This window comes from Musa acuminata, chromosome BXJ2-1 (assembly GCF_036884655.1).
Source record: "Musa acuminata AAA Group cultivar baxijiao chromosome BXJ2-1, Cavendish_Baxijiao_AAA, whole genome shotgun sequence".
In the NCBI taxonomy this organism is placed as follows: Eukaryota; Viridiplantae; Streptophyta; class Magnoliopsida; order Zingiberales; family Musaceae; genus Musa; species Musa acuminata.
The window spans coordinates 1383064-1404710 of record NC_088338.1 but is presented as its reverse complement, the minus strand read 5'-3'; the positions used below and the strand labels follow the sequence as shown (position 1 = coordinate 1404710).

Below are 21647 nucleotides of genomic sequence, written 5' to 3'. Positions count from 1 at the left end.
GAGCCCGCAGCTCCGAGACTATTCGACGAGATGCCATCGACGGATGCCGCGTGACCACGAACCAGATCGGACGACGACTACCGCAACTATTCGACGAGATGCCATCGATGGATGCCGCGTGGCCGAGAACGAGATCGGGCGACGACCTACCAGCAGAGAAGCAACGATGGGCTCTCTCGGGCCGGAACGAGGAGAATATTCTGAGCCCACCATGGTGACAATCTTGTTAGGGCTTCAAAGGAAGTACAATTGAAATAAAACTTATATATATATATATATATATATATATATATAATTTTTATCTTAGATAAATAACACACCAAGCAGCACTTCGTTGGAGTTTCTTCCTGCCTCTTGCATAGATTCTGACATGAGAGACAATAATAATAGAACAGGCCGCTGCATTTACTGACTGAGATACGAAGTTACTCTACCCTTCTTACGATCTTAATCGTACGATTGCTGCTTGGAAATGGCAAATGCTGAACTCGATGGAGATGACTACAAGGACAAGCTGCGTGATGAAGCCGAACAGGTGAAGCCATGGTTTGCAAGCTGCAGGCATCGGTGGAGTAGGAAACATAGGAGGCATCGCAGAAAAGAAACTCCACATGAATAGGCAGTCTTTCACACTTCACTGGCACCGGCAACTTCTTGCGAGGCCGGATGGTTGCACATACAAGTATGCATTCAGCTTAACAAGACCAGCGTGTATCAGACGAAACAAAGGCAAAGAGACATGGTTCATTCAGATCGAACAGTTAATTCTGAATACATTATTGCTGTGTGCAGAGCAGGAGTTTTGGATCCATTATTAAGTAGCAGGGACATTATTCCAAAGCTGTCTCTTTGTCGTATACAACAATAAATTGGGTGAGAAACAAGTAATTCGTAGTTTAGTCATAAAATCATTTATCTAACTGCAATAATATGTCTCGAGTGTAACAAGTCTTCCAGATTCTAGACTGCACAGACTTCCAAAACCGATGCAAGAAACCTCCCACATCTTACCAACATGTCCGAATGCCAACAGCAAGCCAGCCTTGAAGTACCCTTGAAATCGGCAAAATAGCATTTTTTAAACAGAATACGGCATTTTCAATATCAATGTCCACATCCACCTGCAAGAGAGGAACCAGTCATGTTTTAAATAGTCATTACAAGATAATGCATGCAACAGTAACCCAAAAGAAAGCATAGGCATCTAAGAACCATGAGAAAATCATACACTCATGAGAAAAGAATGGGATGCGAGAGCATGAAGTTCACAGCACAAAATTTTCCACCATGTCACTAAATTGAAATCAATCTTCTGCAATCTAATAACTTACAGTTGAAGCACATCACTGATTGAAAATCATGGTGTGCCCATGCAACCTAGCAGCAGAATGTTCAGCCTTTGAGACTATCAGTCAAACACCACACCAAGCTATCCTGATGATACATATATTCTAAGCTTCTAAGAACCAGCAGAGACATTTTCTACCCAGCTCACCTCCATGCTCAATTTATAGGGTCATAGTTGAGTCAAATCAGCAGACTGTGTGCCCGCTAAGTGGCAGTAGTTAATCATAATGTCAAGGGCTGATAAAAAGGTCCATCTATGGCATTAATTTGGAAATCTTGGGGCACCAACACACCACCAGTATGTCACAGTTTATAAACCATCAACAGGTGTAAACAGGGAAAGTGATCAGCAGAAAATTTAATTTCGATAGAGCGGTAAAGAGGTCAGTGTTGAAGCTTGTTTGGCTGGCTTGCAGGGAGATAGAAGGGGATTGTGCAATTGATGGCTTTACTAAGCTAAATCTGAAGCAGTTGGGTTTTGGATATATGGCTTGTTCAAGCATAACACCAGTTGTGCTGTAGAAGGCTGTAGATGCCTGGCAGTTAAATTGGGTTGGCCTTTCTGACTAGATGGATGGCTGCAGCTAGTAGGGCAGTGAGAGAGGAAAATGGAAGTGAAAAAGCAAAAAGAGAAAACAGGAAGGAATGACTTCAGAATAGATACTGAACCATCCAAAAACCAGCTGCGTGCAAAGCAGAACCCTCAGGTGTACTCTCAAAGTTGGTCATGCCACTTCTTTATACTTCCACTTTCATATATGTGTTCAGAAAAACAGACTGGCTGGGTTCTCCAACAGACCATCTCGCACTAAATTAATAAAAAACTGACTCAAACTTAGATCAATGTCACATCAGATATGCTCCAATAAATAAACAAAATCTAGCAACTAAAAGATCTACAAAGATGACCATAATAACCCAAATACTTTCAAATAAGAAACAAAATTTGTTATATCCTTAAATGAACTTGAGAGCATCTGAGATAGCCTGCATTTATCTTGATATCATCTCAAATATCCTGAGCCCATCACGGACTTGTCTAGACCTGTATCATCCTTCAAAAGCTCATTGGGACTTGATGACACCGACAAACATAGTATGGAACTCCCCCTAGTCTCTATTGACCTCCCCAGCTAGAAAGAAATGAACTTTGACAAATGAAAGCTTATGTAGAGCTCATAGTATTACATAATTCCACCTTGAACTTCTGCAACTAAAATGAACAATAAGTTATCTTCTAAAAATCTATCTCTCACTAAAAAATTATGTATCTTCTCGAAGAATCAAAGCAATGAAAAACATTGAGGCCTTGAACAAAAAAAGAATTGGTTCTTGGTACAAGGCAAAATCATCATTGCTGAATGCAAGATTGATTCTGAACTGGGAATACAAAACCAGGAAGCAGTCACTTGCGGTGTTTTTCCTGAACACTATGTTGCTAAGTGGAAAGTTTACATGATTAAGCCCATAGAAGCAAGAATTATAAACAACAATACGAAAGCTGTTTGTCTGTTTGACTCCAAAAAGAATTCTATAATTCATCAAATAGCAAAAAAAGACAAACATATCAGCTATTAAAATGTTGCTTTGGCTTAATCATCCTACATTATCATTCCATCTAAATTGATTATTTAACTTTACTGTTTCCTGCAGCCAGTCTCTATCGATGCGTGGCCACCTTGGCAGCATATGCAGTTGGGGAAGCAGACACAGACCAAGAGAGCGTCAACTTTCTTTCTCGAGTCCTCAAATGTATAATTTTGAGGCCCATGAATCCATGACTGCTCCTTATATAATTCCTCAAATAATCACTTTCCTTTTTTATTAATTAGTGGTACCACCCACCTGCTTGTACATGCTGGTAATCAGATATGATGGTGGCCACACCAATAGGCCACATGGTCAGTAGCATGTAAACCAGATAGTAAGCCATAAATGGATATTTTGAATCAGTGATTTAAAAAGCGCTGGGCGCCAAAAGGCGTCAAGGTCCAAAAACGCTCGAAGCGCTAGGCACTCGCCCGAGCGAAGCGAGATGCTAAAATATAAAATTATATAATATAATTAATAAATATAATTATTTAAATAAAAAATATGCTATTAAATTAAGAAAATCAGGTACGAAATCACAATGTCACATTAATAAAAAGTCTAAAAAATCAAAACAATAAAATTTTACATCAAATATATTGAGTTGCTCTGTACACTTGTCATTTATTCTGAAACCTAACAATAATTTTAAATAAATAAAAATTAATAGTATTAAAATCAAATTAATATATTATTAATATAATAAATAAAAATACTATTATTAGTATACAGTTAACGGTATATTGTTAATATACTGTTAACAGTATAGTGAGAAGAGTGTGAGAACACCAAGGCTGCTGAGGCAACGGCAACGGTAGCAGGCGACAGCCGTAGCTAGAGCGGGAGCGACGAGCGACAGCAGCAACGAGCAACGATTGTGGCAGCGGCGAGCAATCGGCGAGCAGCGATTGTGGCAACAGCAAGTAGCGACAGTAGCGGCAAGCAGCGACAGTAGCGGCAAGCAGCGACAGTGGCAGTAGTGGCGAGCAACGACAGTGGCAGCAGCAGCAGCAGAGAGTAGTGATAGCGGAGAAGAAATCTCGACGGCAAAATCGCGAGTGTTAGGGTTGGGGAAGTCGGGGAAATCACGAGAGGGAGCCTGATATCGATGATTTAGTTGGTTTGATTGAACCAACTAAAGCGCTGGAGACCAACCAGACCTAAAAATCTGGTTCGATCGCCTAGTTTAACCCAGGCGCTCACCCGAAGCGCCTGACACCTGGGCTCGGGCGAGAGCCCAGGCGACGCCTCTTTGAAGCGCGTCGCCTAGAAATGAAGCGAGGCGCTCGAGCCTCGGGCCTCGCCTCGCCTCACCTCGCCCGAGCGCCTAGGCGAGCGCCCGAGCGCATATTGTAATCACTGTTTTGAATTAGTGTTTTATTCTTTTATTAGATAAATAACTTTTTTAGTGGTATATGCTGTTTTTTTTGTTTATTTTCATTTTATTTTTAATATATAAAGCACACAAATTAATAATCTTGATCAAAGTAGTGATATATAGACATTACTTCAAAATGATGATATGACCCTATAGTGATATGTATACACAGGTAATATATACTATATATAAAACAAATGACACACATGAATGACAATTACTGAACCGTGACATAAAGTAGCAATCCAACTAGGTTATCCTCATACCACATGCTCATACCTCTAACAAACACCATAATGAACCACAATCCAGGTAACTATTTGGCCATAATGCTAGAAGCTTAATAAACAGGCACTGCTTCTTATCTTGTTACCTATACATGAACAGGTTATATATATACTATATAAAACAAATGACACATGATCAACTACAAATAAACGTTGACACAAAGTAGCAACCCATGTACTCATACCTGAACCATGTGACACAACTAACTGTAATCCAGTAAACGATATGGCTTAGCTTTTGCCTCTTAGCGTGTTAGCAAAGTCAGCAAATGTTCCAAGCTTGAAAGTAAGCAAATGGCTATACGAATGGTTTCTATTTGACTAAGATTGGTTTGGTTGGACAATCGTTCACACAAATCTTACCATAATTATCTACCAGCAAGAGGCATCAAAGTCCATCAACTAGTAAGCATTTGTTGAATATAACAAATATAAGGCATGCCATGATAAACTTAAGTATGATGTTAATTAAGCTATTACAATCCATGAACATTGAAAGAAGCAATAAAACAAAATCATGAAAGAAAAGTCACTAATTGTTTTATAGCTTGTACTTAATTGAACAAAATGTAAATACATATAAAAAGAACCTCAATTTTCCTAATGTCATAACAGAATCAAATACCAGCCTAAGAAGAATGAATACAGAAGGCATGAACAATCGGTTGATGACAAAAGATTACCATTCTTGTCCTTCTGTCCTAAGTTGACTATGTGATACAAGTATCGGCAAGCAAATATATCAAGAAATAAAACAAATTAGAGTGAAAATATCTTATTTAGATGTTTGAATGTTGCAAAGTTAGTTGGTTTATCCTGAAAGATTGTAAACCTGATTGTGGCCTCATCTTTAGGCATCAAGTTGTTGCCTGAAACTTCTGAAGCTTGTCACAATATGGTGTTTGGAATGACAGGCCCCACTGCCGCCTCTGCAACTCAACCCGGCAGTTCTGTGAAAGGATCCCAACATACTCTCTCTCCACACGGTCTTCCAAAGCAATGCGTTTTGGGCTCTGGTAAGGATATTCTTCTTCAAATTTCACCGACTTAACAAAGTACGCAACGCCTCTTGATGTCTCAAGCTTGTGCTCATAAGGATAGGAACGAGAGAACGAATACAAGGGTTCAGAAGATGGAAGAAAGTTCAGCAGTAGCAGAATGATGACAGGCAAAAGCTGTATGAGCATCCGGAGGTTAGGATTGCCGGAACCACGCATCTCTTGGGCGCTTGGCCCACCCATGCCACCAGCTCTAAACCGGAAAGTGCCGAAAGGAGTGGCGACCGGAGGCCCTCCACCGAAGAAGAAATTCCTAAAAATCTCATCAGCGTCAATATCCTCGTCATAGAAGCCATTGAACCCGCGATTCCTATGCCGTGCCGCAGGCCGAGTGACAGTAATCTCGTCCGATCCGACAAGATCGTACCTTTTCCTGCTCTCCTCATCGCTGAGGCATTGGAAGGCCTTAGAGACCGCCTTGAATGCTTCCTCGGCGCCGGGCGCGTTGTTCTTGTCCGGATGCACCTTCAAAGAGAGCTTGCGGTAAGCCTTCCTAACTTCCTCCACTGTGCATCCCTTCTCCAGCCCCAAGATCTGATAGTAATCTTTTTCCTTCTTGATCTGCCTGACGACGGTTACCTGCTCCTCCGTGTAATCCCTGGAAGAAACAGAGCCATCCGAGGAAACCCTAGCCTTGGAACGAGAAGAGGAGGCGGCGGCGGCTGCCGCGCGAGAAGAAGCACCACCGGAGGGCCCGTCAGGCTGGGAAGAGTCCGCCGACGCAGCGGAATCATCGGCACCTCCAGACTCACCATCGGCGGCAGCGACGGCGGAGATGAGATCGTCGATCGGTAGAGCGGGATCGAGACGGCGAGCCTTGGAAAGGAATTTAAGGGCACGAGCTCGGTCCCCGGACTCCAGCGCGTCCTTCCCGATCCGAAGGCACTTCAAAGCCTCGTCTTTGTTCCCGTCCATCGCGATCAAAAAAGAGATTGCGTCCGAAGGATGGTGAGTTCCCTATACCTAAATGCAGAAAGAGGAAAAACCATCAGACATAGCTAGAATTGAATCAAGAACACAACAGATCCACCTTACACGGGAACGGGATCGGGACGACCTTCCTCTCCCGAGCGCGGGAGGGCACGCGGGGGCTGCGTTCGCCGAGGGATAGATCAGCGGCGATCCCCCGATAAAGGCGGAAGCGTTTTGGGGATGGGGAAACGGAAGGGAAGGGGGAGCGGATGGTTCCGTGCAGGTGCGGGGAGAGACACGATATGATGAAGCCCGCATCGATTGAACGCTGTTTTGACTTTTGACCCAATTCCCATCCAAATAACAATAATAACATAATTACATTTAATGATATAAATTTACTATTTGCTATTGTTATTAGGTAAAATTATATATATCTCGAAAGTAAGTGATTTTGGTATTATCTTCTCCAAATTTGTGTGTGTATATATATATATATTTTATGTTGCTTATCGTATTACTTGCCACTCTATTATCTATTTCTTTGATGTTTATTTCAGAGATATGGTTGTTACATTGTTGCCAATCATATTATTATGGGAGAAGCAGTATGGTCAATCTTGCTATCTCATCATGGGGGTACGCCTCCTAGCTAATTCGATTGCGTCATTGTTCAAAAAAGTTTTATGGTTAATTTGATCACATCATTTTAGATATGGATGCTTACATAGTCATATATACAATTATTACTCATAAGGTCAAAGGATTAAGTCTTTCCTTTAACATTAATTTGTCAAGTCAAATTTTTTATTATTCAATATATGAAGAGGATTTAGAGTCAATCAGGATCCACCTTTGTACTTGTCATAAGCTGTAGTGTCTAGAAGACCCTACAAATGATATTGTAAAATTATGTCAAGATTGTGCCCGACAAAATCCCTTATGATTCCTAAATAATGATTTCTGAATATTAAAAAAAATATAATAAGAAAGTAGGAGAATTCTCTCACACCAGGGAGATTTTATAGTGTGTTGGGGGTTATGGTTAAGTCGAGGCTATGGTTGATACTAAAAATAGTTACGTGGATTTTTTAACTATTAATGAGTTATATAATTGTACGTAGAATTATTGGGGCTTCGAATATAATGTAATGGCTTATCTCAAGATGTGTCATCAAGCAGCCTACATGTCATATCTCTATATCGTCGGCCCTTATCATTTTGTGACATATAAAGAATTTCGAGCCTAAACGTTTTATACGGTAAGCTATCGATCATATTACTTATTGCTCTATTTCTTATATTATTTGATGTTTATTCTAGAGTTGATAGCTGCCACATAATCATCAAAGGATATTTCGTGCTTATCTCAGGTGTGATGTCATCAAGAGATATTTTTGTGTCAATTTGATTAGATCATCATAGGGAATACTATATGACCAATTAGGTTGAACGCTTTATAGTTATTAACCACAAGATTGAAAGTTGAAGCTCTTCTAGTGTTAAATTATTAAATTAAATTTTACCTCTCTGTAAAAGGTTTGGAGCCAATTATGATATGCTTACGCACTTACTGTAGGTTATAGTGTCGAGAAGATGCAGTTTGATAAACAATCCCGTAAAATTACATCAAGGGCATGCTCGATAAAATCCCATATAATACCTAAGTTTGTAATTGGTTCAAATGACTCAGAAATATAGTAAGAAATTAGGAGAGTTAGGATATATCTAAGGCTTTTATAATGTGTTGAGATAACCATTGAGCCTAAGCTATATTTAGTTCCATGAATAGTTCTAAGGATTGTCGGGCCATTATTGAGCTATAAAATCATGCTTCGAATGTTAGGGTTATCGTTATAGGGAAAAAACTCATTTTGAAATTGGGACTACTATCGAGCTTCTATGTTGGTATAGAGTCGACACTGCATCATCAATATTGTAGGACAATGATTTGGCTAATGTGTTAGATAGGCATGAAGCATCAACCAAGTGGGTACAATGTATCATCAAACAACCTATCTATCATATCCTCGTATCATCTCACCCCCACATCTTATCACGACACATAAACAAGGTGAGGACATGATGTTTCATAAGATTTTCATAAAGGATCTATGAAAATCATTATTTTAATAATTAATCATTTGATTTTAAGAAAAATATTTGATAATTATGAGTTAATGACTCGTCGTTAAGCTATAGTAACATACATTATATCATCTCTATCGAGGAGATTTGTCTATCGATTATATGAGTGTGATGTATCATGTGACATTATATATTATGTGTTATATTATTTTATCAAATGTTATTGGAATTATTCCACAAGAGGAAGTATTTTAAATACTATTATTTTTTATTATTTTTATTAGAGGGACAGAGGGAAGAAGGGAAATTTTTTTAATTTTATTGAAAATAACGTTAGATTGGTAATGAAAATATTATGGTGAGGAAAAGGAAGGAACGTTTTCCAGTTGCAATGGGTGCATCGGTCAAAAGGTTGCCTTTTATAACTAATTAAATATTAATTAATATGAGCACATAAACATGACGCAGGTCGAATGTCATTATAAGCTATCCAATGAATCCACCAAACTTTTGTGATATTTCAATTGATGATGACACTTACCATATTTAATAGGTTCATAAAATAAGATAATAAAATCTCTCCAAATTAAGCTTTTGTGATGTTTCAATTGATGATAACTAATGACATTAATAATGACGAGCGATAATATCATGAGTGATTATTAAGTAAGAGATGAAAATACGATCGATATATAAAATAATCATAACATATTCTAATTCAAAACAATCACCCACAATCGTAACGATATTATTATTCATCACCATCAATTAAAATATTAAATTTTTTTTATTATTATTTTTTATATATTTTATTAATAAAATTAACATAAATAAACCTATACATTTCACCTTCATAATTATAAAAATATCAATAATTTTTTTTAAATATAAAAACTAAAATACTAAAAATAATTAACTACAAAAATAACATATAATTAGCTCAATTTTACACTTCTATTCACGGATAACATATAAAATTCACGAGGTTCACAGAGTAACACCGTGAATAAAGAGTCCTTTATGCAAACAGAGCAACAATCGTATGAGAGATCCTATGCAGATCCGATATCCGTGAATATTTTCTTCTCAGCACAGAAATTCAAATAACTTGGCAAGAAAGATACAGCACATCGAATTTAATTCAGCACACAACTCACCAACAAATTTTGCTGCATAACGTAGGCAAAAGCCTCGAACCAATTAATCCATCTACTCTACATCACTTTTCAGATTAAAAGCTCCAGCCCTTGGCAAGTAAAAACCCCTGAAATGGTTCAAACACTTAAAGACTGCTCAACACGACTCTGTGAGACCTCACTGAACTTGGACTTGAACCAGGAAATCCTAATCAAATACATCATCATCATCATCAGGAAGAGGCTGGGCAGCGGCTGCAGCCAGTTCTGCTTCATGCCTATAAAACAAAGATTGGCATGGTTAGATGGTTGATGCTATCCTATATATTGAAATTTTCAAAAGACATGGCACAAATAGTAGATGGATACAGTGAAACCTTGAACGTGCTATAAATATAAAAATGCCACAAAGCTCGGCAATCATGGGCCATATAAAGCTAATTAGCATGCATGAGATGGTAACATGAGGCAAAGGGACATGAGTCATGACCTGATATGTGTGCTTTACTAATATTAATAATTAGGGAAAACAGGGGTATGAGACCATCAAATATACAGACATAACAAACCCCGACTACATGTAATACAAACAGATCAACAATTTGTTAGGCTACATGAATATGAAAGTCTCAACTTCGGTAACCGGTAACATGGGCAAAGAACCATGTGTAACTTCGAAAGTACATCTAGTAAAACATTTTACAATTAAACTAACAGACCTAACATGAAATAGCAAATCTCATGACAGTTATTCGTTGCATTGTTTATTAAGAGTTTAATCAATAAATAGCCCATTTCATAAGCACCAAAAAGTATCACTCGAGTATCCAAAATAAAACCAATTATATTAACAGACCTAACACACGAATGAATTATCTGATGCATATTAAGAAATCATGAAAGTATCAAGGAGTTCCAAAATCAGAGAAGCATCTAACATATATATCAAAATTGCTTTGACATCATAATTGATAACTAAAGAGCATCTAAAACCATGCTGGAAGTCGAAACAAGTTTCAAACTACAGAACATGAAGCTAAGAAGCACTTACTGTTGCTGTGCAGCCAGGTCAATCTGGACTTCTGGAGGTGCAAGAGCAGGTGATTCAACAAAGTGAAGATTTGGGTCCCTGCCAACAAGATTATCATAAATGTTTTCGTTGTACAGATAATTCAGTGTGATGCTTGCACCAAAATAACGGTCATTTCTCATTACCCAGCAAGTTTTCTAGCAAGATACAGGAAGGGCTTCTCAAAGTTATAATTGCTCTTTGCAGAGATCTCATAGTACTGGAGGTTCTTCTTTCTGTGGAATGTAACTTGCTTAGCTTTAACCTGCCTGTTCTTCACATCGACCTTGTTACCACAGAGAACAATAGGAATATTCTCGCAGACCCTGGTTTGAAACCAAATAGAATAATTAGTAACTTAGAAATATAAACAAGGATAACCTGTAATATTCAGTTAAAGCATCTTGTCAAACAACCTGCACAGATCCCGGTGCCATGTTGGGACATTTTTGTATGTTAACCTGGCAGTAACATCGAACATAATAATGGCACATTGACCGTGGATGCTGTGGACAAAAGACAGCAAGACTTCACTTGTAAGCAATATAAATTGGAACAGCAATAGATCACCAACATGACATTGGCAGCTAAAAGAAAAAAAGCTATGTAGCCCTTGGATATGATAGTGGAACTTATGATCTTCAGTTAATAAGAAAAAGAATATAAAGCCAATTAGCAAGTTTGCTACACAACAGGCATTAGACATAATAACTCAAACAAGGGCACCTGAATTATGATCAGCTAGCAAGACAATCAGACGAATTATGATTAACTACCAAGAAAATTGAAACTGTCAACTCATTCCTAATGCTTTTACTTATCTTAAGGCATTCAATAACTTCACAGCAGCATTCAAATAAATAAACAAATAAACAAGATAAGCATTTTTTGGACAAGAATATCAATGTTCAACATACGCACAACACATGTGACATATTTAAAGTGCCTGTGACTATTACATGAAGTGCATCTTATTTTGTAACCTTTTTCATGGACCTAGTCATAGAGCTTCTTATATGCCTAACTATTTCTCTAATTCCTTCTCAAATTTGTGCTACTTCTTTGCTTATCTTCAAAGTTCAGCATAGTACAAGGAGTACAATGAGGGAAAAATGAAATCTTTTTAAACAAGCTTTAAAACCATCCATAACAAACAAAGGAACTTCCGAAAGCCGATGTGAAGTCATGCATTGCGTGAGCAAGACTACTATTTGTAACAATTTAAGCTTCCAAACAGATTACAAAGAAGTTCTAATCAGCTAATAAACCTGACTTATTTATATAGTAAGAAAGTATGTTCATTATAGATCTAATGCTCCAGAAGTCATTCATCACATAAGTTATAGAACTATCAGCAACAAAATAAGCTTCTATTGAACAAGTTTTGATTAGCTAATGAACTAGTTTGTATACAAGGTATGCAAATGTACTCATTATGTCTAATACCAAGAGCTTTCAATCATTTGCTGAATTTAACAATCTTATGTAGTGAGTGAGCTTCGATGTGGGCATAGGCGATGATAGGACAGTCCTTTGGTTTATGTATTTAGAAGTATCAATATTAACCTACTAACAATTGCAGCTATAACAGTTAACCAGTAAAACCACCCGTTAGAACTCTAAAGTCAAAATAAAAGAAAAGAGCCCAATACTTACTAGTAACCATCCCTAAGACCACCGAATTTTTCTTGACCAGCTGTATCCCAGCAATAGAAGCGGATCTTCCCACAGTTTGTGAAAAAATCCAAAGGATGGACCTCAACACCAATAGTAGCTGAAATGTAATCCAAGATGTTGTAATACATATATACAACTGAAATGTACAAGATACATATGGCAACTGTAATAATACTCACGCTCATACTTCTTCTCAAATTCACCAGTAAGGTGCCTCTTCACAAACGTCGTCTTTCCTACATCACATCACAAGAAAACAGATCACTAGTTGTGATGTAATGCATATAAAAAGTACATTTTTCTCCCAAAAAAACAAGAAAGTGCAAGATTTTGAGAGCGTTGCTGGACTGCAACAGAAAGAATAGAAAAGGTAGAGTTGTTGCGGAAGAAAAGTAAAGATTATGACCGAGAAAGAACACACGTCGACGAATTTAGTTCCCAAAGACCAGTTTTATTCTGAACAACAGTATCGATGGTGACTGCTAATGGTAAAGGCCGAAACACCATGAAATTCGATACGCAAAGGATGGCAAAAGCACCATCAAGCAGACTACCGATTGAAGTAGACAATGAACGAGAAATAAGATCGACACGAAGGACGTTAGAAGATAAAAGAACAAAATTTGTAGCCATAACATAAAAAAAGGGGATCCTCCACAAGAGAATTTTGATTTCGTAGCAGCAATCTCTCGAATCCCTCAAAGAAGCCATGCATTCCATGTAAAGGAACAATCAAACAAGATCAAGGCCAGAGCAAGAGGATCATCATCACAACTGGAAAGGGTTAGTAACGTGCATATAGAGAGATATCTCACCAGTCCCTCCGTCACCGACGAGGACGAGCTTAAAGCTCGGGTAATCAACGGTTTGCTGATTCGGCAATGCCTGCAAACAGTAGCGGCGGCGATCAGAGAGAAGAAAGCAAAACCCCAAATCGCCTACAGATTACCAAAAGAACAAATATACAGAGGAAGCAGATGGAAGCCCGACCATCAGATCACTTCCGGAGAGGAACAGAGGAGACGTGCGATCCAAAGGTGGAAGAGGGCGTATATGTAGCAACAGCAAAGCGAACCCTAAACTCCGAAAGCACAAGCGCTCTCCCTCCTATCGTACGTTGTCCCATGCTGCTTAGCTTCACTCGAACGCGACTCTCCCAGCCGTTGGATCGCTTCATCATCGCGAGTGATGTGCCGCTGTGATCGAAAATTTCAAACCAAGCAACGTGCGTCCATCTCGCTTCCCGGGCGCAGTTGGGTCGAGCCAACTCCGAGTTAGCTTTTACTTTAAGATTGGTTGGGTCGAGCCAAGTGCGAATTAATTTAAGATTTGAGCTCGCTTGCGTTGTCTCGGCTCGAGCCGATGGTCACGTGAATACCACGTGCGTTGAGTCCAATGGTATGATGACCGGAAGGAGGCTTCTTTTTCGTGGCTCGCAATCTACCTCTTCCGGAGGACTTCGATCCCGTCGACCACGACCACGCGTGGTTCGTCTCCCTCACGAGTTCTTCTTTGATTCCACCGCCAATTCGGAGGTCGCTTAGGGTTCTAATCCCTTGTTCTTCGTTTCGTTGCTAGTTCCGGAGGTGCGACTCCCTGGAAAACCCTCGTTTCACTGGCCTTCTGTTTGTTGGTCATGCAATTCGATGATTGTTTGTTGTGAATTCTTTGTAGAGATGAGAGGGGAACCGCAGATGGGTTTGGACGAGGAGAATATTCCTAACGATTCCGATCCCCTTATCCAGAGACAGATTGAAGAATCTTCACAGCCACCCGAGGGTTTGGACGAGATCAAGGACGAGGAGGCTGACGCTGGTTCGTCTGCTTGTTGCCGCATCTGCCTTGAGAACGAATCCTTCCCAGGTGAGTTTATTTCATCGACTAAGCTTTTCTCATGTCATATTGCTCTTGGAGCTGCCTTGTTACGTTGCTATTTTGCAAGTTCCTGTTACGATTTTTGTCATACTGTTGTGTTTTCGTAGAGATACAAATTCTGAAAGTTCTGAAGCTAATCTTGGGCATCGTTCAGGGTAAAAGATTCGATGGAAAAACAAGATCGATCGTCTAAATTCCCGAATTTATGTTTGATTATGCTTTCCCCAATATAAAGTCTGGTCATCAAGGGCAATTATACTTTTTCATCTCTTTTCCAGTTAATGGAATTTCATCTTGTGAAATGTTACTCATGCTTGTGAATCAGCATAGTGTAAATGAGCTGCGGTGATTGCATAACATAATCCCAAACAAGAAATGCAACCTGTGCTCAGCTAACAGCAACTTATCATATCTGAAGCTACTCCTAAACTTTTTACCATAAGATCATTCTATATAATACAAGGAAAAAAACTGCTGAGAGATTAGGATAAGCTCGTTGTATGTCAAATTTGTGCTTGGGTAGCTTGCTAATAATGGACCTTTTTATTTCCATTTGGGGAATGTAATAAGTTAATTGTGAAAATAACCTTACACAATGACCGATCTAATGATTTATCTTTGAGATTCAGAAGTTCAAGTTCTTAACATGTTCCAATATAAGATACAAGGAAAATTGTGTGGCTATTATACCTTATATTTACACCTGGATTGGCAATCAGTAGTATTATATTAATTATGATATATGTTCATGTTTGTAAGTTATAAAAATTGCCAAGGATATGCAACCACTATCTGATTTTCTCTAGTCCTCTGTTAGATTATTATTATTCTATGTTCTTGATTAAGACTCAATGAGAGCAATTAGGTGTTGCTTTAACTAGGTGTCATCTGAATTAGACTTGTGATTGTGAATAAGATGAAGATGAAGATAAACTGTGATTGTGAGTAAATTGTAGTGCTTAGTCAGAAATTGGTTAGATAAAGTTAAAGGTTGCGTTGTCCAATGGAGGGAGTGAGGAACTTCTGTATAACTGTTGACAGTCAATGGTTAGATGTATAACTTGATGCACATACACACCGTCAGATCCTCTCAACTCAAATATACAGCATTTCATCCAGGTTCTTTAGATATTTTGATAAGCTAACCTTTTTTAGTTGGTATACAAAATTGAATGATCTCAAAATTAGAAGTTTGCTATTAAGGCATATTGTTTGCTGTTATTCGTTTCCGTATGACAAGCATGTGTCATTTATGTATTGTTGGTTGCTTTGCTGGTTGACAGATCTTACATTGTAAATTAGCAATTTTAATATCATCAGTGCAAGTTAACCTTTGTTATGTTTTGTTGTAGGTGATGAGTTGATATCTCCATGCATGTGCAAGGGCACCCAGCAATTTGTCCACCGTTCATGCCTTGATCATTGGCGTTCAGTGAAGGCAAACTTATTTAGGCTTTTATTACAATTAATCAATTTTTTTACCTACAGATAAAAATTGGCAATGATATGCCATTCTTAGATTTGTTCATTACACACCATAGGTCTTAGACCAACAAGCAAAATGTTTGAGACTCTACAGCAGTTTATCTGCCTTTAAATTTGAGATAAATATATTCTGTTAAACTGTTATTAGGTTAGTGGAATAGATTGTTGCAATCAAGGATTGAAATTTCTTACCATACCAGTGTTTCGATGTTTGCTCGGTACGATACAGTACGAGCATACCGAGCGGTATGCTAGGGCATACCGTACGGTATGTTTAAAAAATATTAAAATTAATTTTAATATTAAATAATATTATATATATATAATCACAGAAATATAAAATAGTTAACGATGGTGCGCTTAAAACGATATTAAATATAATATATTTAAATGATATTAAATATATAAAAAATATATAACTTAGTAGTGCCTGCCCGAACCCTAGGCGAATAGTTGTGGCGTCGAGGGATGGCAGCGGGCGCCGCAGAGGAGCAGAAAAAGAAGAATCTTCTTCGGTGTCGAGGGAACGATGGTAGCGGACGTTGAAGAGCTACGACGTCGAGGGATGGCAACAGGCGCCACAGCGAAGGAGCGGAAGAAGAAGAATCTTCTTCGGTGTCGAGGGAACGATGGTAGTGGGTGCCGAAGAGCTGCGTCATCGAGGGAGCGATGGCAACGGGTGTCGTACTGAAGAAGAAGACGACGAAGAAGGAGGAGGAGGAGGAGGCTGTGCCGGGTACTATTTCTCGAAGCTTCTCCCTCTTCTTCGAACGCCTCTTCTTCCTCACCTCGCTGCAGTTGGGCTGATATCGCCCGATAGCAAGCGGTTCGCGTGTCGATCAACTGGCAGGACCGGTATGTACCGCCGGTATGGGCGGTACCATTCGGTATTGCAAACATTGGTTGCAACCCAGGAAAGGAACTGAAGCTTAACAACTAACAACTCTTCCAGGTTTTCCCTGGCATTAGAACAAGCAAAACATGGAGTGTAAGAGTAATTTTCATATGAACATGCTCTTTGGAAAAATTTCTACTACTAAATGTGGCATGTGAATATTAGTCAATCAGTATTGTTTTAGTAAATTTGTTAAAGATAATGACAAAAGGGAAGATTCAGTGACAAAGTAAATACCAGCAGCATACCAAATCTTTAGAAACATTTTAGTTCTAAAGCCATTCACGGTTCGGTGACTTTGGTCATAGGAAAAAGGGTTTTGGGATGAACGAGAGTGTTGTTTAGAAATGGTGTGTAAGATGTCCTATCAAGATGTTGGTCTATAATTCTTAGAAATGTAGGCTAGAAATTTGAGATTGTTGATCTTGTAAAGTGTATTTGATATTTGAACAACAGAAACATATAAAGTGGAACATAGTATGATTGTTATCTGTTTATTTTGTATCCATTATAATAGAGGAAAATTACTTGAGTCAAAGAATACATTTGGTCCAAAACTTAAAAGAATCATGTAATAGGACCACAGTGCTAATGTCTTAGAGGGATAAAGGGGGAAAAAGAAAAAAGGGGCTTTGATAGTATCAATCTTCACGAGAAATTGACATGGGCATAAAGAGTAATGAAGAGATTTATTCAGTTAAGATCATAGGTTAAGGATTAATAATATCTTTAGATCATAAATTTTAAGATACCTATTTTTCGTTTAAAAGAATCAAGATGAAAATATGATCTAAAAGAGTTAGATGACTGATAGTTTTAGTTTTGTTTTGAGAAAAAAAAACCCTTTTTTTGTGGTCTATAAATGATGACAAAAAGGTCTGAAATTCTTGTCTTAGATTGAAATCAGAAAATTCAGTAGCTTCACAAATCATAGAGCTGCATTGGCTGTTGTATGTGTCTGTGGATTCATTTCCTTGTGCAACTATGGAGACTGAAATTGAGATTCTTCGTTTATAGAAATGGTTGCAAAATCCTTATATATGGTTGTTTTCTCCTAGAGGCATCACGTTGTGTGTTCATCCTTGCATTTAGAGCAAGTTATTAAGTAGCTAGATGACTTTAGTGATGTAGATATGCAAGAGTTGATGTTTCTCTTAAGCATTAGAGATTTAAAAGAATTTATGTCAAAAATGTTGAATCTATTCAAAGATTCTTGGTGTTGCTTGTGGCAACCTGCCTTTACCTTCTCAAAGAGCCTGTAAATTTGGTTTTTGCTTGCGTTCAAAAGCTGAGAAAGTTCTATCATAATTTTGATGCCTTGGGAATGAATTTATATTTTGCCTTAATTTCATCATCATCATCATCATCGATGAGTCATACACAATTTTTGCAGTCAAGCTTTCAAATTATGCAGTTGCAAACTAGTCTGCCTAATGGTGTAAGGAACATTGCACTATAATTTTTTTTCCAATTTATTGGATGTGTTGATGATTTGATATTCTTCCTATGTAATTATTTTTTGCAGGAAGGATTTGCCTTCTCTCACTGCACGACATGCAAGGCTCAATTTCATCTGCGAGTAGAGTTCCTGGAGGACTACCCATGGCGTAAAATAAAGTTCCGTGTTTTTGTAGCCAGAGATGTCTTCCTTGTCTTCCTTGCCATACAAACTGTAAGAGAAAATTACAACCTATCTTCTGGTTGGCCTTCTTGAATTTGTAGTTTCATTCATAAATTTCCTTTTCTTTTTACAGTCTGTTTTCATTCTCTTTAGTCACTGAGAAAAGTGAATACATTTCAGATTTGTTTCATCTTCTTGTCTTTCAAAGAAGTTTTGATGTGCCACACTTTTGTGCTATATTTATGGATTGCAGTTTTTTTCGTAATTGTTGTTTCTTGGATATTTCCTGCAAAAGTAATAGTAATATTTAATATAGTTATCTTTTGTTGATGTTCATCTTAATCCTGGAGAAGCACATCTAGAACTTAATCATTCATCAAGCATGATTTAGTGACATTCAAGGAGTATGGTCTTTGGTGTTTTAACATGTCTTAATCATGGATAACTAATGTATAAGAGGTTCCTTTCTCATGTACTCTGGTTTGTGAGCGTTAGTGTAGGTATGTACTGAACAATTTTCGGTGGTGACAAGACTGTGATCAATGCCCTTGTTAATCCTCAGGTCATTGCTACCATTGGTGGTTTTGTCTATTTTTTGGACAAAAATGGGGGCTTCAGGAATTCATTCAGTGACAGTTGGGACCGCATTCTATCGAAGCATCCTGTACCCTTCTACTACTGCATAGGTATGTAACATGGTTTGATCTTGGCAATTAGCAGTTCCAACTTGATATGTTTTGGAATTAGGCATTTATCGATCTTGTAGCTTTGGTTGGTTTGAAAAGTTGTTCTTGTTTGTGAAGGGTTTGTACTTCATCTTTAAGTTGAAACTGTGTGATAACTTTAAGCATTTAAGTTGATTGTGTGGCTACACATGGATCTTTCATGAGCTTGCAAGGACATTTTTGTCTTCTGGAATGCTAGGAATCTCAAGTAGTAGCTGTAATCTCTCTCTCTCTCTCTCTCCCTCACCTTCCCTCCCTCCATCTGTTTCAGAGGTAGTAGCTAAAGGCTTTATGTGTAGACATGTGTTGGAATCATTTATTCACAAGTATTTGATTTTTGAGGGCCCATAGCTACATTTTGGACCATTCTTTTGAAAGAGTTTGTGCCACTTGACCATGTTTCTTGTAAGCTAACTGTTCTATGAACTCTTTTAGTGGATGATAGTAGGACATATCCCTGAGATGCCCTTGTTAATGTTTTATTTTTCTCTGTGTTATGTTAATTCTAGTGGCATTGGTTTGGATGTTGCAGGTGTCTTGGTGTTCTTTGTGCTACTTGGGTTCTTTGGGCTGATACTGCACTGCTCATCCTTTGATAGCAGTGATCCCTGCATGACTGGTTGCCGAAACTGCTGCTACGGGTGGGGAATACTGGATTGCTTCCCTGCTTCCATGGAAGCGTGCTTCGCACTAGTAGTCATATTTGTCATCGTGTTTGCCATCCTAGGCATTGCCTACGGTTTCCTTGCAGCTACCATGGCCATCCAGAGGATTTGGCAGAGGCACTATCACATCCTCACCAAGAGGGAGCTCACAAAGGCAAGAACATTACTAATTTCTCAGGGTGATGGGTTTTGTTTCGTAATATCTTCATTGAGCCGATTGCATTGTGATTCAGGAATATGTGGTAGAGGACCTTCACGGGTATTACACACCACCAAAAATGGATCCTGAGCATGAAGAGCGCCTGAGGGTGCTCAAGCTTCTCTAGGCAATTCTCTACTAACTATACCTGTAAAATGTATTGTTAGCACTGGGGAACAAGTGACTCTTCTTTCTCCAATGTGATGGCCTTGTGCACATTACAGGCATGTATATCTCTGGCATCTGTTGATTTGGAGGACCGTGAAAGAACTTGTGACGGGAACCAGTGCTCATTCGATCAGGAGTAAACAATTCCTCGTCCTCAGACTGCCTTATTTGGTTTCAGGTAGTTTCTTTAGCACAATTAAGAGCTTAAAAGCTTAAATTTACAGACACTGCTTGTAAAAGTGATAGTGATCTTAGATATGTTCCATATGAAAAAATATATAAATTTATCGGAGAGAAAATTGGTGAATTGATGTAGTAGAGAAAAAGGTTAAAGATAGCAGTAATTTATGGTTATTAATTGCTGTTCCTTGAAAGAGAGCTCTAACAATTGAGCAAGTTATACCCAATGTTTATTAATAATATATTAATAAAATATAAGTTTCAACATCCTTTCAATTTGTTGAAATAACACATTTACCTATATATTCCTCAAAAATATTTTAATTTAATATAATTCCTCTATTTAGATCTTCCTATTTGTCACCCAAGTTAACTACCAAGTTAAAAGATTGTATTAAAAATCTTTCCTTCAATACTTTGACCAAATAGGTTCGAACTAAGCTTTTGGATTGAACCGATTTAGATCAACCATCCATAAATCATATTTATCCAAGCACCTAAAATAGAATGATGCATGAATGTTATGCCCTTATTATTATCCATATAAAGAACCACATCTTTAGTCGTACATAACTAAATCTGAATCGGGCAACTTCAGGAAAATGAGAAACTATGATTTTGATCGTTTGAGAAAAAGGACCCGTTTTCTCCCTTTTTTTTTATATATAAGATGCTTTTATATCGTAAAATTCCAACAATACCTTTCATTTATTTTCTCTCCCCGATCTTTTACGACCGGTTTGTTCTTGGTCCGGTTCAATGCATTAAGATCGGTCTAATAATCCATCTAAATCGAACCAAATTAAATTAAATTAACTTATAAAATATGAAAAGTATTAAAATAAATTTTAAGTTATATCAAAAAATATATTTTTTAAAAAATATACCAGAAGGCATACAATTGTATAATTTAAGTTATTATTTAAAAAAATCTGAGTGCATATAAAGATTATAAAATATTTTTTAATTAAAAAGTATAAAAGTAAGGCAAATATTTTGGAAGGCATCCTTTCTTAATATAATTACATATTTTTAGTTCAAATATCATTTTAAATTATAAAAGTAGTGTCCTATGGTCATTTTAATATTTTAAAAATATTGTATGTCCATATTTTATTAAAATATTATTTAAAAATATAGTAAATTTAAAAAGCCAAGTAATTAATTCTATGAGGAAAAAAGCAAACCAAATCAATGGCATTTCTGGGAATTCACCCATCTACATTTTAAAAAGGATGAGTATGGGAAACTACCAACTTGGAGGGATATATATGTAATCAGATGCGTCCTTC

At 37.7% G+C, this 21647-nt stretch overlaps 3 protein-coding genes across 6 annotated transcripts; 1 reads left to right on the top strand and 2 right to left on the bottom strand.

Moving 5' to 3' along the window:
• Positions 1-712: 712 nt before the first annotated feature.
• Positions 713-6882, bottom strand: LOC135598354 (chaperone protein dnaJ 49-like). Of its 3 annotated transcripts, none has more exons than XM_065092006.1 (3): positions 6691-6882; positions 5435-6623; positions 713-1121 (listed from the first exon to the last, which is right to left on the bottom strand). In XM_065092006.1, the coding sequence occupies exon 2, from the start codon at positions 6573-6575 to the stop codon at positions 5460-5462; it is 1116 nt and encodes a 371-aa protein (XP_064948078.1). In that variant the 5' UTR covers positions 6576-6623; positions 6691-6882; the 3' UTR covers positions 713-1121; positions 5435-5459. The 3 variants fall into 3 exon arrangements, with proteins under 3 accessions (XP_064948078.1, XP_064948076.1, XP_064948077.1); XM_065092004.1 differs by having other exon boundaries at positions 6696-6882; XM_065092005.1 differs by having other exon boundaries at positions 6718-6879.
• A 2846-nt stretch (positions 6883-9728) lies between these two features.
• LOC103988246 (GTP-binding nuclear protein Ran1B) lies at positions 9729-13661 on the bottom strand. The gene is made up of 8 exons (XM_009406803.3): positions 13533-13661; positions 13358-13427; positions 12722-12778; positions 12522-12639; positions 11282-11371; positions 11012-11191; positions 10848-10925; positions 9729-10074 (listed from the first exon to the last, which is right to left on the bottom strand). Exons 1-8 carry the CDS (start codon positions 13533-13535, stop codon positions 10005-10007), a joined length of 666 nt encoding a protein of 221 aa, XP_009405078.1. The 5' UTR covers positions 13536-13661; the 3' UTR covers positions 9729-10004.
• Positions 13662-13984: 323 nt separating this feature from the next.
• LOC135598353 (uncharacterized) lies at positions 13985-20332 on the top strand. 2 transcript variants are annotated; one of them, XM_065092002.1, is made up of 8 exons: positions 13985-14128; positions 14217-14405; positions 15770-15855; positions 18323-18469; positions 18981-19104; positions 19676-19962; positions 20042-20134; positions 20232-20332. In XM_065092002.1, the coding sequence occupies exons 2-7, from the start codon at positions 14219-14221 to the stop codon at positions 20132-20134; spliced, it is 924 nt and encodes a 307-aa protein (XP_064948074.1). In that variant the 5' UTR covers positions 13985-14128; positions 14217-14218; the 3' UTR covers positions 20232-20332. The 2 variants fall into 2 exon arrangements, with proteins under 2 accessions (XP_064948074.1, XP_064948073.1); XM_065092001.1 differs by having other exon boundaries at positions 20042-20332.
• The last annotated feature ends 1315 nt before the right edge of the window (positions 20333-21647 follow it).